The sequence below is a fragment of the Solea senegalensis genome, linkage group LG19 (assembly GCF_019176455.1).
Source record: "Solea senegalensis isolate Sse05_10M linkage group LG19, IFAPA_SoseM_1, whole genome shotgun sequence".
Taxonomy (NCBI): Eukaryota; Metazoa; Chordata; class Actinopteri; order Pleuronectiformes; family Soleidae; genus Solea; species Solea senegalensis.
This window is the reverse complement of record NC_058038.1, coordinates 9,286,735-9,302,836: the sequence shown is the minus strand read 5'-3', so window position 1 is coordinate 9,302,836 and position 16,102 is coordinate 9,286,735. Positions and strand designations below refer to the sequence as shown.

The 16,102-nt window shown below is 39.3% G+C and overlaps 2 protein-coding genes across 4 annotated transcripts in view; both read left to right on the top strand.

Moving 5' to 3' along the window:
- gjc1 (gap junction protein gamma 1) overlaps positions 1 to 16,102 on the top strand; it is a 797,916-nt gene that overhangs the window by 329,700 nt on the left and 452,114 nt on the right. The window lies entirely within an intron of this gene.
- LOC122784987 (speckle type BTB/POZ protein) overlaps positions 1 to 16,102 on the top strand; it is an 83,966-nt gene that overhangs the window by 48,816 nt on the left and 19,048 nt on the right. For both annotated transcript variants that reach the window (XM_044050477.1, XM_044050476.1), the window contains one exon: positions 5,841 to 5,968. In XM_044050477.1, coding sequence (XP_043906412.1) covers positions 5,841 to 5,968 — 128 coding nt within the window. The remainder of the gene's footprint in view (positions 1 to 5,840; positions 5,969 to 16,102) is intronic.

The following is a 16,102-nucleotide window of genomic DNA, read 5'->3' as shown; positions in this document are numbered from 1 at the left end:
GTCACAGGAGAAAATTACCCAGCTGCCAGTATATTTGTGACAGTTAAGTGAGCACTCCATCTAAGAATATGGCAGCAAAAATTGCTCTGTTGGTTCTGGATCATTTAGAATCCAATTTAATTCAGGCCTCTAGGAAAAAAGGCCAAATAAAAACAAAGTGCCTTAATTAAGAAAGCTGGGTTGCTGTGGACTGTTTATATAGCTAGTCAATGCTTGACCCGCATATACTCTGTCCCTGTGGGACCTTTGTTAATACAATGCACATTAAGTCTGAGTTCTTTATATCAAAATGGATAGAATAAGTGAGTAATCAGTAATGTGTCAGAATCTGTCAAAATTCTGTGTGTTTCTTCAGAAATTGTACGGTACTGGCAAAAATAGAGAAGATGAAGAAGAAATGAGCATGTTCACCTGGGTCTTATGTTCCCACTGATGCTGATCATAGCCGAAGTTGATAAAAACCCACATGCATTGCAGTCCTTGAACCTGGGACTGAATGTGGTTAAACACAAACCCAGGATTAAATAGGGTGGGAATAGGGTATATTTTTTTTTATCTTTTTGATTTGTGCTAATATTAGGGGTGTCATGATTCTCCAAATCCTTGACTCAATTTGATTTTGGATTTTAAGGTCACGATTCGATTCTCAATATTTTTTTATGTCCTCCTCTTTTTAGACGTGTCTAGTTTAGTCTAGAATCATTTTTATTACGTCATGGTAACTCATTAAATCTTTTAATTACCGTTTAGATTGTCTATATGATGTCACGAGTGATACAATGTCCATCATTTATTTGCGATGTACCACACTGAGGCCGTGTTTAAGTTATTGTTATTAACAGTATCGGTAACAATAACCAGTAAATGCTAAAATCCAGGGTTCTCCACCACCAAATAAGGTGGTCTGATGCTACAGACACGGCGACATTATAGTGCTAGTTATCGCTTCAGCGTGAGTTGTTTGTTTGTTGACAAATCTCATGGGGAACGCAAAATATTTCCACACCGGTGATTTCAGAGAAGCGGAGGGGGTTCGAGTTCGGTCAGTGTGTCACCCAAATCAGCAGTTGCCATGGTTACTATTAGTTGGCAGCAGCTTCGGGTTAGCAGAAGGAGGCAACGTGTAGTTGTGCTACAAAGGCTACAAACACAACACAGTGTTTTTCCCCCTCTGGCAGGCCTGCACGACGTCACACTGGGACGTGGTTAAATCTTCAATTCCACCTTTGCTTTTGAAGGTCGAGATCGCGACGTCGCTTCAATCCATATTCAATTTACAATCGAGATCATGACACCCCTAGCTAAGATGTAGACTGATGTGCATATTGAGAATCAAAGCAAACCCTGTGTTAGTTTCAAAAAGGAGGTATAAATACTGTACAAGCTGTGATGGCAGATTTTGACTAGAAAGCCTAATATTACCTGATGAAACACCCCATCCACATCACTCATCCCTTAAGGCCCCACTAGAGAGTGTGTGTCGTGTCTCTCGATCCTCTGATGGTCCATACCAGCTAATGGAGATAGATTCAGGCGGTAGTAGTACTGGCAGCCCACTGCCCCCCTCCCTACACCGTACTCCTGTACTCTCGGCTTAGCCACATCATTTCTCTCCCTGCCTTAATGTGCTGGTTCTCCTCTGTGGCTGTCGGGTGGGTTGTAACTTGTCTCTTGACACTCCCTCCATCCTCCTCCTCCTCTTGCCAGAGAAAACAGCTGCCCCCCTGCAGTCTCCTGCCCTGACAGCTAGGAAAGAAGAGATGGAAAGTTTTTATCCTATGCTGCAAGCTGTTTTGTATTCAAATAGTCTTCTTGTTAAGTCTCCCCTACAGACAATGGTTTCTGTTGTGTTGTAGCCAAAGGCTAAGTGAGCTTATGTGTGTATGAGTTGGCCAGAGAGTCTAGTTACAACATGTTTTTGGTGTGGGCTGTTTCTATATTTTGTTGCTGAAGAATCAGTGTTTCGGTTTCCTTTAATAGAAGATCTGGATGTGAGCTTGTCAGAGAATGTTGCCCTAAGTAACTGATGGAGGTGATCGGGCATTCTGTGTGGGTAAATAGAGCATTGCTCATAGTGGAAGGTAGTGGTCAGTCTTTTCATAATCAGATGGTATCGACATTGGTAGAAAGAATGTCAATAGACATGTTTTATGCTGACACTAGCTCATAGAGCTCAATCTTCAATAGAGATCACATTTTCTCTAAAAGGTTCTGTATGTCATGTTTGTAGGTGAAGCTCCTTCGTGTCAGCCAATGTGAATTGGTGTGTCAGTACTTTACTGGCCATTTAATTGGACTATTGTCCTTGGAAGTGTGCTCCTTTTTAGCTATTAATATTAACAGTTTTCTGGTTGACCTATTATGTCATAAATCAAAACATGTATCAAACTATTGAGCTGGTAACCAGTTACCATGTCGACCAGTGAACTGGACAGCTTTCCTTATAGCTGTAAGCTATGACAGAACCTAAAGTCGGTCTCCTCCTTCTTTTTTCTATGTACTGGCTTTTTCTATTATTTCTGAGTTGAAGCCTGGGTGTGGGAAATGTCTGGGCCAGTTTGGGTTCAGTTGAAGGTACAGTAGTTATTTGACTCCCAACCGAATTATCTGGGTGTGCTATTCTTTAATTAAAGGAATTGAATTTAGTACTGTTCAGTTGGTCTAATATGTTTAGTGCAGAGATTCTTCTGAACTTAAACATGTTAGATATAAGACCAACAGTGTGACAGACAGGAAGAGAGATGTTGACTCTGGCTGCTGTGTCGGCTGGCTCTGCATGCCTGCTTGTCTTCTGGTGACCTTCTTGGTCTGTGTGCCAGCTGAGCCCCTGAGCCCTCCACCTGAATATGGATGCACTGCTCACTCAAACACCCTGGCATTGCTCCTGCTTTCCTCTGCGTCTCTCTGTCTTCAGCTCAGACCTCATTTTTTCTCACCTTCCTTATCACCTTCAGTCTTTTTGGCAGTCTGGGAAACTTTACCATTCAATGCCAGGAGACTTTCTTATGCATGGAAGTGTGGTAAAAACCTAAACATCAAATCAGTTATTTATTGAGTGGCATCTATACATATCTTCAACTTCAACAACATAAAAAAAAGTCCCATCTGTGAATGAGATCTGTGTGCTGTGACTCAGTCTTCTATCTTTGCCTGTTAATACTGTATTTCTTTAATTCCAGTCTTTTAAATCACTCACGTTTTTTCCATTGGACATCTTCTTATTTGCGCCTCCACCATAGCAGAAGGCTTCTCACCCAACATCAGTGATCTTACATGCACTTGATTCCCAGCCTGTGTAGGTTTCTGATGCCCCACTGGAAATGGCAGCATGGCATTAGCTGAACTCAGACACACACACACACACACACTTGTACTGACAAACTCACAATCTCTTCTCTGGTTTTCTGGTGATTCTTTCAGCATTTCCTCAACCTCTCCTCACCTCTTCCTCTTGGGTGTCTTTCTTTTGTCTCACACTCCTGCCAACCGTACTCATCTCTTCTCAAACCCCAGTTTAGCTATTGAGAGACCTTTACCCTAAAAATCTCAGTCATTTTGGAAACAGTGGCAATTGCCTTCTCGTTCACAGAGAGGTAGAAGAATGAATAAAGCAAGAGTGCTGTCAAAAGCAGAGTGCATACCAATAGAATTTTTGTGCATAGGCTTGAGTGCCAGCTTATACATGTGTGCTTGTGTTAGCATGGTGATTCCTCTTAGCGTTTTTGCATACACACCCCCTTAAAGGCAAGGATTACATTGACAGACCTCCTGCATGAGCAGCCGTGGGAATAACTGCATATGCACTGTACTCCTTCACCAACCCCCTTCTTGACTGCATGCTCCCTCAGATCCAGACAGGGGATTTGACACAGGATCTTAGCTTTGCCACTTCATCTTAGTACTTCCCACTGTGATCTGTCAGCAGATCTCCTGTTGGGATCTCTGGGAAGTGCAGCACGAAGAAAAGTGTGTTTGAGCTGCTGGGGCTGGGCACCCAATGCCACTGTGGTGTATGGATGTGAGGGGCGATGACCTCTTGATATGTGGTGACTGTCCAGCTTATACCAAGCTTTTCAGGAGTCTCTTACTACTTTGCTTGTTTTAACTAACCTCATGGAAGGTTCAGTGGTTGTCTTTATTATTTTGATCCCATAGCATTTCTTACGTGTAGCTTTTGTCTTATTAAGAAAGTATATTTAAATGCTTGTTCTTGTAGTGCGTTGGTCTTTTATGCTATTTCATGTTCTAATCTCCTAATCATACATTACACTTGTGTACAACATGTACATTAAAGTTATCCTTACATTGAATTGGTTGTTTTACCAAGTGGCCACAGCTGCCTCTCAGCAAAAAGGTGTTCTTTTCGAAACCCAGTTGGACTATGGGTGGAGTATTTGGAGTTTGCATGTTCATCCTGTGCGCTCATGGGCTGTCTCCACGTTTGCCGGCTTCCTCCCACAGTCAAAAAACATGTAGTCTGGTGATTAGGTTAAGTGGACACTCTAAATTGATTCCAGTCTAACCCTAACCCCATGTGTAGGAAAAAGTGGTAGACAACAAGTGAGCATGAGTTTTGCCAAACACAGCACTATAGTGTCTGACATATATATCCCTCTCTATGAACTGCCTATTGGTTTTACATTCACAGTATTTCTTTTTGGTTGTATTCTTGCACACAGGCGTATTTACATGTATGGAATTGATGTACGATATGAAGACTGTGGACTCATCTTTTTTACACTGTCAGTATGATCAAATGAACATCGATCTGGCTATTCTGATTGTGGGGTTTGGACCTTCTTTGTCTTGTTATTGAATTGGCTCTCGGATTGTTATTCACCTCAATGTCATCACAATCCAATTCATGTTAACAGAATGCGCCTTTCTCTGAAGAAACTTTATAATGTCTGTTACAGCAATGAGAAGAAGTGAACAAACACAATCGGTTTCCTTTTGAGATGGTTTTGTTTTCAATTAACTCTTTATGGGACCAGGCACATAAAAACACGACCGTTATCCTATTTTGTCTTTCATGATAGGAATGGACAATGTATCCATACACAGAAAGCATCTATGACACTGAAGCTCGACCCAAGTGAATACATTCAGAAATCCTAGAGCAGTGTCTAAGGAAGCATTAACTTCTCATTAACAAAATGGCGAATGATGCAATTTCTCTAAAGAGTGGTGTAATATCCCTCCAACAGAGCTCCAGTTACTTGCTGAAATTATGTGTCGGTGCTGTGTTTCCCTTCTATTGGCAATTAGCTTTAATTTGCTGTGATCTCTGCAGCAGTCATAGTCCGTAGCCATTATCTTTGGACTTTTATGTGAGCATTTGTGACTGTTAGGTGACTGGAGATAGCTATGACCGCCCCCACAGTGTGACTATCATACACACAAGAACTCCAGCACCTTTGCTGTGTCTTTGTAGTGCAACCGAGTGTTACAGAATCCTTCCTGCCACTGTCAGAGATAATTGGCACTCTATAAACACATGATAATTGGACTGCTTTGATCCTTGCAATTTCTCACTTCTTGGCCAAAGAGGCACAGCAGTTGTGTCTCATGTTTACCACTAGTCTTTATGTGGCAGTGAGAGGATAGAGGGAGTAAAAGAGAGAGAGATTCTGTTTTCTACTGAAGTGTTAAAAGCTCCCTGAAGGCAATATTTCCTGCACCCAGCCTCTTTTGCCATTGTTTCTTTGCCGCTTATGGTTGTGACTCATAACAAACTTTCTCTTTTGCGCTCACATTTGTTCACACATGCAGAGCTTAATCGTGTTGTGAAAGACTCCAAATAATCTTGTTTCACCTTGTTTGTGTGTTTTCTTTTATAGAGAGCCAGAGGGCATATCGTTTTATCCAGGGGAAGGACTGGGGTTTCAAAAAGTTTATTAGGAGGGACTTTCTGCTGGACGAGGCCAATGGTCTGCTGCCCAACGACAAACTGACACTTTTATGTGAGGTAAGAGTTGAGACAGTTTGTCTTCATTCATTTTGTTTGTAAGACAAAGATCACTCTGTCTTCATTTTTAAGCTCAAAATCTTTTCCAGTAGAAATTCACAGTACATGCCGCACAGTCAAAAATGATAATCCTGGTTATATTGCAAGATCAAAAGTGTTATCAAAAGATATTTCAACATCGAAGATAAATACAGACATCTCTGATGAACTGTTAAATCTAAAATTGGGATATTGGTTCATACTAATACTTGATTGTGTTTACATTAGTGGAACAAATCTATACTTTTAATAACGTCTAAAAAATAATGAATGCAGTTGCAGTACTTACATTTCTTGTTTGTTGTGGTGGTTTTGCCTTGGAGTGATCACAACTGTAATTCCTGTTTCACTCATCCTTTTATTTAACACTACCGCTCACTGTATGTCCTGGTTAGTGAATAATGTATGTTGTTATTGGTACGACATTGCCTCTGGCTTTAGATCTCTCTCTGTCTCTTATTGCTAACATACAAGCTGATTGTCATGCAGCCTGCATGGTGGCTTGGCTCCACTTCCTCTGATCCAAAGCTGGCTGGTGCTCCTCATCGAAAATTCCCTTGTTGTTTTTCAGCTGTAACACAGGGGGCAGCAGAGGTCAACTGTCCTCTCTCATTCCCCTCTGCTGCTTATAATGGAGTCAGGGGGCAGACAAGAGGTTAAACTTTCTGGATATGTTAATGCCTTAGTTGTAATGCATGTGGCCATAAATGTTTGAAAAGCGTAGCAGTGTCTGTTTAAAACAATTCTAATTAACCCTGTGAGTATGGAGGAGAGCATGTCTTGGAAGTTTTTCCTTTTTGTAGTGGAGTGATGTACAAGCCTGTTTAAAGTGTTTCCAAACTGGGTTTATTGACAGAAGGGTTGGATGGGCGGTGCTGCTTCTCCAGAGCCATGTGGAACTGGGAGGTTGAGATGTGTATGTTTGTGCAGACATGTCTCATTGGGACGTATTTTTAAGGACGAGACAGTTTGAAAGAATGAGCTGAATGAGAGAATGAGTAGTCACCATGTAGATTATATTCTTACGCTCTTCTGAGGGGGAAGGGACACACATTGCTGGTTCAACTCCGGCCACCACTCCCTCATCGGCTGCACTGTGGCAATTAGCCAGCAAGGTGAGACAAACCTGATTTTTAAAGCACATTTTATACACAAGCAAAAATCAATGTGCCTATTATAAAAACTATGTACAACAGAAAAAAAAAGATGCAATGAAGTAAGAAAGTAATGGACAGATAATGGCTTCAGTGTTTTAAAACCTGAACATTGAACATTGAAACTAAATACCCAATAAAAAACATCTAGAGGAACACCAGCTGACCTGAGAGGCCTATGTGATAAGTAAATGGACAGCTGTAGATGGAATTTGTTGGTAACATAGAAGGCAGCGTTAGATTAGAAGTGATTTTTTTGTGACAAAAGTAAAGTCTGGTATTGTATGGTATGGTTTTCCATGAACATGTGGGCAGGACAGTTGGTTATTGGGATGAGTGTGGTGGGTGGATGGTGGTAAGAAAGTGTGGATTGGGTGTAAGTATCTCTTTTCCTGGTCTTTTTCCATGTGCCCAGTGTTTACCGTCAGAGTTCTGGCTCTGCTTTCGTCCAGATGGTCCTGTCCTGCATCTGAGAGAACCCCATTGCCCTAGAGCCCAGCTCTCTCCCTCTTCTATCATCGCTCATCTCCTCCACTCTCTCTTTTTTCCATTTAAACTCAATCTCCTCCTCATTTCTCTTTTCTTTTCATCTTGGTATCACCCACTTTGAGCATCCCAGTTTCCCCCTTGCTCCATCCTCACCTCTCACGTCTCCTGGCTCCTCCCCTTGCTCAGCCGCTCTTCTTTCGTCTTTGCTCTCCTTTATCACCCCACTTTCTTCCTCTATGTAGGAGAGTGTCAAAGCAGCGAAATAGTTATGAGAAGCCAGATCACTGTGAAAGGGGAATACTCGCACAACCTCTCCTCCTAACCCCTGGTCCCTGAGCTGTGTTCACTTGCCTCTTGAGACATTCGTAATTCAAATTTAGCACATGGAATCTGGCGATGTGTCATGTCGGAGAGGGCCCGAACAACACCAGCTGCCACTCCATCTCTCTCGTTCTCTTTTTCTTTGTCTCCATTTCTCTTTTCCTCTCCATCTCTGCCAAAATGCTGGAGACACCTGCAGGTATTTAATGAGGAGATAGCTCACATTAAAGGTGCTGTGCTCACTGACAAAGGAGGGCATGAGGGACAGAGATATAAAGAAGAAAGGGTAAGGAGGCATGGGTGATTGAAGGAAAATAAACTTGGGCATGCTGGGTGGCCTTGAGCTATGGAGGTGAAGAACAGGCAAGGAAGATATGATAAAGATTATACACAATAAAAAACAAAAGGGCTAAAGGGTTTGGATTTGATTTTGTCAAGCTTTGTTTCATGTGGATGAGGTGTTTCTGCTCATTCCTGAAGTGAGACACAGAGGGAAAGGATTTTAAATAATCTCCTTCCCTCTCGGCATTGCAGATAACCTCATGCTATATAGATGCACATGCTATAGATAATGCAGAGTGTCTGGAAGTTGTCATTTCATACTTTTGGAAAATCTCCAAAACCTTGTGCTGTCATGAATACCCCACCGACAGTCATGGTGGCTGACACTATAAGGTTTACTACTCTGCAAGTCTGGCTTGATTGATTAAAGGGAAAGGAAGGGGTTTGTTTTGGAAGGGAAAAGTTTACAGTGAAACTCGACTGTCACTTATGCTAAATTGGCTGCTGAAAAGCAGAGGGACTAGGTGCCCCACCTTAAGACGGTGAGAAAAAGAGTCACAGAGCTGCTTTATTTCACTGAGGAGACCCTCTCCTCCTCTACAGTGGCTTCAGGAGCAACATGTAGGACAATCTCTTGTATTATTTCCACCATACAACACAAGATAAGGATTATTAGGCTTATTCTGTGTGTGATTCACTTGGAAAAAGACAAGTGATCATCTTTTTGATAATATTTATACCATAATAAAACCTCTCTTATTTGAATATTAGAGTAATGACTCAAGAGGTGCCGTCGTATTAGTGCTGTGCACAGATATTATAATTTGTCATTGGGGACTAATGTTGACACTGTATTATACTGTATACAGACAGCTGATAAATTAAAGATCATGTTCATACCACACTATTCAGTAACCTTTCACACACAATTGATTTGAAAGGATTTTTTTTTACCTCTTCTACTGTTTAATACATTATTGATAATTGTAACCAAGTGCAGTAAATTAATTATTTGCTTGAATAGCTGCATCTTTCATCTAAAAATCAGGCTGAAATTTGATTCCTTCCCTGCAACATCCAGCATGATTAATTCCACAGATAGATGTGGGATGAAGAATGACAGTTGATGATGACAGGCTTGGCACTGATCATATTGTCCTTCCATTCATGTTGTGAGCACTTGTGAAACTGAGAAGTATGCTGCATATTTGGCTGCTGTCTGATTTACACATTAAAGTAATAGGAAGAGATGAAGACAGTTTTCACGTAGTTTTTTTCCCCCAGTTTCTGTGAACATGATAGTGAAGTGCTAGAGGGAAAAAGTAAGTAAGTAAAAAATCTTCTAATTAAAACAGCCCAGGTTTGTTAATGAAATTCAGCAATGTGATATAATTTGGATTGAAACAGAATAGATTTAGCAATTTTGCCACCTCTGGCTCCAGTAAAAATATTTTATTATATTCTATTTTATTTTTACCAAAGCCAAGTAAAAGAAGAAGAAGATATGTGTGTTAACAGATAGTTATTTAATAAAAAGCTGAAGCATTAGTGTACTGAAGTTGAAAAAACAAACACAAAAACTTCATCTTAAGTTATGTCACAACTCGGATATTTATTTAAAGACTGCAACAATAAAGCATTTTTAATTTTCTGTTACTTTGATTTGCTGTGAGTGGCCTTTTCTCCATAGTAGGCTTATTGTTATGTTCAGACCTGCCCACAATTCGGAAATGATTTGTCCAAATTAAAGTAAATTATATTAAATACAGTGCCCATTACTTTAAACCTGCCTTTGTAGTGTAAGCATATTTTTACACACACACACACACACACACACACACACACACACACACACACACACACACCCACACACCCATACTTTTCTGCTATTGCCACTATAACACAATCTAACAGTCAAGTAGGGTCATCATTTATTTGACCAATATTTAACTTGCAGTCCCCCTAAAATCAAATTTGATAGCATAAACGTATGTATATGGCAGAAATATCACAAATATTTTAATGTTTTATTAAGAAAGAAGGACATTCACATTAATATGCTCAAAAATGACCCCTACTCCTATATATGCCGTAATCGTGAAAATAGTATTACATGTCATATCACAATTTTCAGCATTTCGGTAAATGTAACTTGTGGGATAGAATAAGAGGCAAAACTAAAAAGGCCTGTGCTCATGCATGTCCAGCTGTGGTTAATATACTGCATCCAGTGAAAGAGAAACGGGTGATGAGTGAGGGTGAGGTTCTGTGAGTGCATGTGCAAATTGGAGGATGAGCCAGTGTTTTTCTCCTGCACGTAGGCTGTCTTTGATGCCATTTACTGTAATGCATTGTGACTGGTGTCTTGGCCACTGCTTGCCGGTCGGAGGTCTTTTCTTTAAGGCTCCTCCACCATGTCCCTCCTGGGAAGATGTGGCGTTGGGAGAATAAATGAGTGGGGTGCTGATGTTCAGCTGTTTCCTCCTCTTCCTCATGGTGTTACTGCGACTTGCCTCTCCTGTCGGTGGGTAAGCACTTTGCTGGGTGACAGCACCCATCCTTCACAGGGCCCTGCCATATGCTGTGCTGCTGTCAGAGGAGACGACTGCAGATGCTCCAGCTGCTCCCTCCCTGCACACTGAACGACACACACACACGCTGACACAAGGGAGACACAGAGAGGAAGGGTTGAGGGAGAAAGGATTCATCTAGAGGTTTGGTTTTGTGTAGCAGAAGGGGAAGGCAAAGGCAGACAGTCTTTAATTTGTGGGAAGACTGTCTGTACATTCTATTAATATAATTAATATTTTTACCAAAACAAAGGTTAAAAATCAAAAAGGTTGTTGGATTTAAAAAATAAATAAATAATAAAAAAGTGTGTAATAAAAAAAGATTTAAATAAAAATGTAGAATGACACGATAGATAAACAGAATTTATAGAGTGATGCTTCTTTTGCAGTGGGATTTTCACTCGCATTGCTTGCTTGCCCCCATTTCTGAGCCATAATGGCTCTTCTAATTCATAGTGTTTTTGCGACACTATTGCACCATCACCACATAAACTGGTCTTTTCTCAAAGCAAATTGTCTCCAGAAATAAAACTATTTAAAAAGAGACTCAAATGGCTGGAACTCCTAATGCTCAATGCCACTGGTAATGTGTGTGTAAGATATTCGTGTGTGCACGCAAGCCAGTGTTTATAAACTTGTGATTGTGCATAGGTGTGTGTGTGTAAGAACGAAGTTGGCCAGGCACAACTCAGTTGGCTGTGGGTTGGGACACTGGCCTCGGAGCTTGTTCAGAAGCTGGAGTTCAAATCATGCATGAAATATGGCTCTGTCTGCGAAGATTCCCCCAAACTTCTCTGTGTCGACAGTAAGCCGACCCGCCTGTCTACTTCAAATGTAAGCAGCCCTGCCCCTGATCCACTCAGGAAATGAAATGGCCACTGTAACACATGAAAAGGCACACACAAGTTAGTTGTAATCGTTGACATTTCACTCCTGGTTGGTTTGGTGACACTTGTAGTTTGTTCATGGTAAAAGCAAGTGTGGATTAAAGCTCTCTGGTAAAGGTCTCCTTTGACACAACACATGCTCCTCTTTTGTATTCATGGAAATTCTTATGTAGATCATTTCTAATAACCAGCTGTTTAATGTCAAAGCACCATGGCACAGTACAGGTGTGTGGGACATGTTACCTGTGACTTTGTGGGTACAATTGTGCACATGATAGCAAATCCCTAAAAATTGAGTAAATCTGATTGAATTTAACATCAAGCTAATTTAAATCGTATGCAAATTCACAAAATGCAAAATATTGTGATTTCAGCATCTAGCCTGTTGAATGTTTTTATTGTGACTCTGCATGAAATGTAGGGTCTGCATTGGCAGTAATTATAATTAATGTCAGTAATACAGGTCTGACCTGGGGTATGAACAATAAATAGCAAAGCAGATATGATTCGGATCAAATTACAAAGAGGAATGTTGAATTACATGCATGCATCACTAAACGTGGTAATTGTAATCTGTCATGCATTGGTAAATACTGTAATTTGAATCCAATAAATGGCACACTCCACCACTAGCAATGCAAGCCAGCTATAGAGAGAAAGAAAGAAAATATGACCACCAATTGAGAATCCAAAGGATAGCTTTAATAGCTGCTGGTGTTCGCTGCCTATTGTCTCTGTTCATAATAATTAGTAGGTTTGTGTGTTGTTTTTGTGAGCACTTCAACAATGACCAAACACTATGTTGTCAGAGCAGCAAAAGTAAGAGCTTCCATTATAGGTTTTATACGAAGGTTTTAAAAAAAAGGATTAAAGGAGAAGCCTGTAATTAATGACGGTGAGGTTCTTGTTATCATCTCCCTGTTTATTAAGTGTTTATTTTTTACTTTTATTTAATAGCTTTGGGATTTGGGGCTATGTTTGTTTAATGATGTCAGGACCATATCAGAATCTGTTACTATTCTCAGTTTTAATCAGTTCAGTGACCTGTTGCAACTGCCACAAGGCTGTTCATTCCGGTGCTGATATCAGACTCTGTCTCCTAACTAAAATATCCTGTCATTGCTCTGAATGTTTCTGTTTTTTGTGAGCAATGAATAAGAAAAGGAGAATGAGAGTAGCCGAGTGTGTCTGTGACATCAAGCTTACATCAAGCCTATTTACTGTGGGTGGCTAGAAAATAGAGGACAAGCCTTGCATCTTAAGAATGGTGATGGCTTCTATGCTTGGGGCCTCAGACAGGTTTGAAGATCACACATTTATTAAGCTCATGTAGATGAAATTGTGCTTTTTGTGCATGTAAATGTACACATTTATGTGGTTTTATTGAAGATACAGGCATACATTTAAAATAGGATTAACCTTTTTCTTTCCGGCTTCTCCCACTCTTGGCATATATTTTTACGCCCATGACTCAAACCGGCAACCTTCCGTTTACAAGCCCAGTTCCTTTCCTCTTGGCCATCGGCTACCCCTCAAAATTAGATTAACCTGATTGCAACATTACTTAATTCTCAGTTCAAAGATTAAACTTAAGTCGAATTACTATCAGTTTATCATTTGATATGTAAATGCCAGATGATGGTGTTGCACTACACAAACTCACTAAACGAATTAACTTTTAATATATGTGTAACATAGGTTTAGCTACATTTGTTTTGTTCCTCCCATGGAGCAACAGTTTAATTAGGAGCAAATCTACTGACATAAGTGTGGTTTGATTTGAAACAGTGCAGAGATTATATCCAGTACTATCTTAGTAGTGTTTAACAATATATATTTTTTAAACATATATTTTAATTTACTGAAGTCATAAAAGATTTAATTTCATTTCTTTGGTTCTTCTTAACTCGATAGTACTAAATGACTAAAAGTAATGTTTACTTTCATATTGTTTTTTGTACTGCAATTCAAACACAACCATCTCATAAACTTGTGATGATTTTCTTTTAGCAACACAGCATATTATGCAAATTGCTTGCATCTTTTCAAATTGCCTTTATCATGTGGGACTTTGCCAAAGGAAAAATTGCCTGTGACAGAAAAATGAGAAAGCATACTTACAAAAGAAATTAATCTTGTTATAAAACTATTGGTCTAAACAATATTGCTTACATTTCTTAACAGTACACATATACCAGGCCCCCACTAATAATTATATACAAACAAATCAGATTTTGCAGATTAAAAGATGTTAGAAACACTGCACTGAGTTCATCCATAATTGTATCCCATTCACTTTTTTAATTGAGGCAATGACATTGTGAAAATTGATCCCTGCCATGGAGAAAGAGAGAAAGAAGCCACAAGAGAATTGGTGAGATAGATGATGAAGTTTCAAAAATTTAAATTAGGAGTTGTGATTATCAACAACCCATATTTTCTCACCTGTGAAATTATTCCAAAAATGATGCCCAGAAAGTATTCATAATACTACAATGCATTTTTACCAGACTCCCAGAAAAATGCATCAACACACTGGAACTCAAAGAATACTTCAGGTAGACTTGAAGTGTTAGGGTTTAATCCTGAGACCTTGACATGAGCACATCACATGAGCACAGCACATCACTCATCTGAATTCCCCTTTTTCTCAATCACATACATCTTTGACCTTTTAGCAATTACAAAATAACTGAAATCTTCTACAGCTGGTATTTTGATTGTCCCCAGAGAGTTTTAAAAAACAGCATGGAAGCAGCTTTTATGAATGTCCCTAAGTCTGGATCATCCTGCCCATGTATATCAAGCAGCCTATATCTGTGGACAGTTTAAAATCTACTGGAAAGTTTACTTAACTCATCTTTAAATAATACTTTTATTTTTGGTGTAAATATGCTATTTCTATCGTTGTATGTGTTAGCCCTTGTTTCAATGCATCACATATAAAGTACACAGCCTAAACTGAGTGCGATCGAAGTACATTTTCATTGGGAGGAATGTTGTGGAGGGTATCAGAATGCAGTAAGTTATCCGTGTTATCAACCTTTGATCAGCTGCTACAATTTACCTTATTGTGTAGCCACACTTCTGAATTTGTTAAGCAAACACTGGGGTGTTGGTGTTATTTATATAGCTCAAAATATATACTAAGGCTAAGGCACAATGCTATGTTTACCTGTTTTCTGTTTGTTTGTATGTGTGAGTAAATTACAAAGAAAAAAAACATGAACATCCTGAAAATCTCCTGTCCAATACTGCCTTTCTTGTTAGGTTATTTTAGTTAGCTGTTTCTTTGGTAGAATAATGCCAAATACATAAGAGGACACAATCGAAACCCATCTGAATTAATATTGATTTACTGTGTTGACATGAACAGAATATGTGATAAGGGTGACCAACAAATCTTGATGTGTAAATTGTATTTACCTAGTAAATACACTCCTACTAATAGCCATCTTCTAATCAATAGCCAGATTAGAAGCAAGACTGTCTCAAATCAAGTCAGTAAAACTATGTAATGTGCAAATTCAGATAATGTTCATGCAAAAAAAATTTACATTTGCTAATTCAACAGCAAGAGGGAAGCAAGTGTGTGTGTGTTCACTCTGCCCATGTTTACATGTTTGAAAATGCCACGGTACTAGGGAGGCAAAAGAACAAGTGTTTCATAACTTAATGGATTTCATTTGACTTTTTTTTTTTCTTTTTCAAACTATTTCACACATGGCAAAACACTGTAAACCCATAAACAAACACATAAATGGGCAGAAAAGATTGATGCATTATGAATAAATCATCTGGGTACCAAAACTCAATATTAACTCTGCATTGCCTGGAGGGTTGAGCGGGAGCTTATGACAAATGCTTCTTGATGTCGGAGGAACTAACTGGGAGATGAGTAAGGAGTAAATACTTATCTTGGGAACTTAATTACCAAAACAAATGATGATTGTTGTGCAATGATTCTTTATTACTGTAATTTTTTACCTATAATTTTATTCAGAACGATCATGACATTTGTCAAGGATCTTTAAGGTTTTCAGTGCATGATTCATAATGACTGAATTAACCATTTTAGTACATTAATTAATACATTTAAAAACATAATAATTAAATACTCATATTTTTCTGAATGCTCCTACATTGCCTGGTACACAGGAATTTCAAGAAAAAAAAACTTCATCGTATTGGTATAATTTTTTGACTGTTCAGTTCAAGTAGGTGGACTGTCACACACATTCATACTTTCAAAGGAAAAAAGAAGTTGAATTTTAACTTCCACCACCAGCAGGTGCAACTTAACAATATAACCAACCAATAATGTTTTTATTGAGTGTTAGTGTGAAAATTGCAGCAGTCACTTGAATGACCACTTCATATCCTCCTAGAATG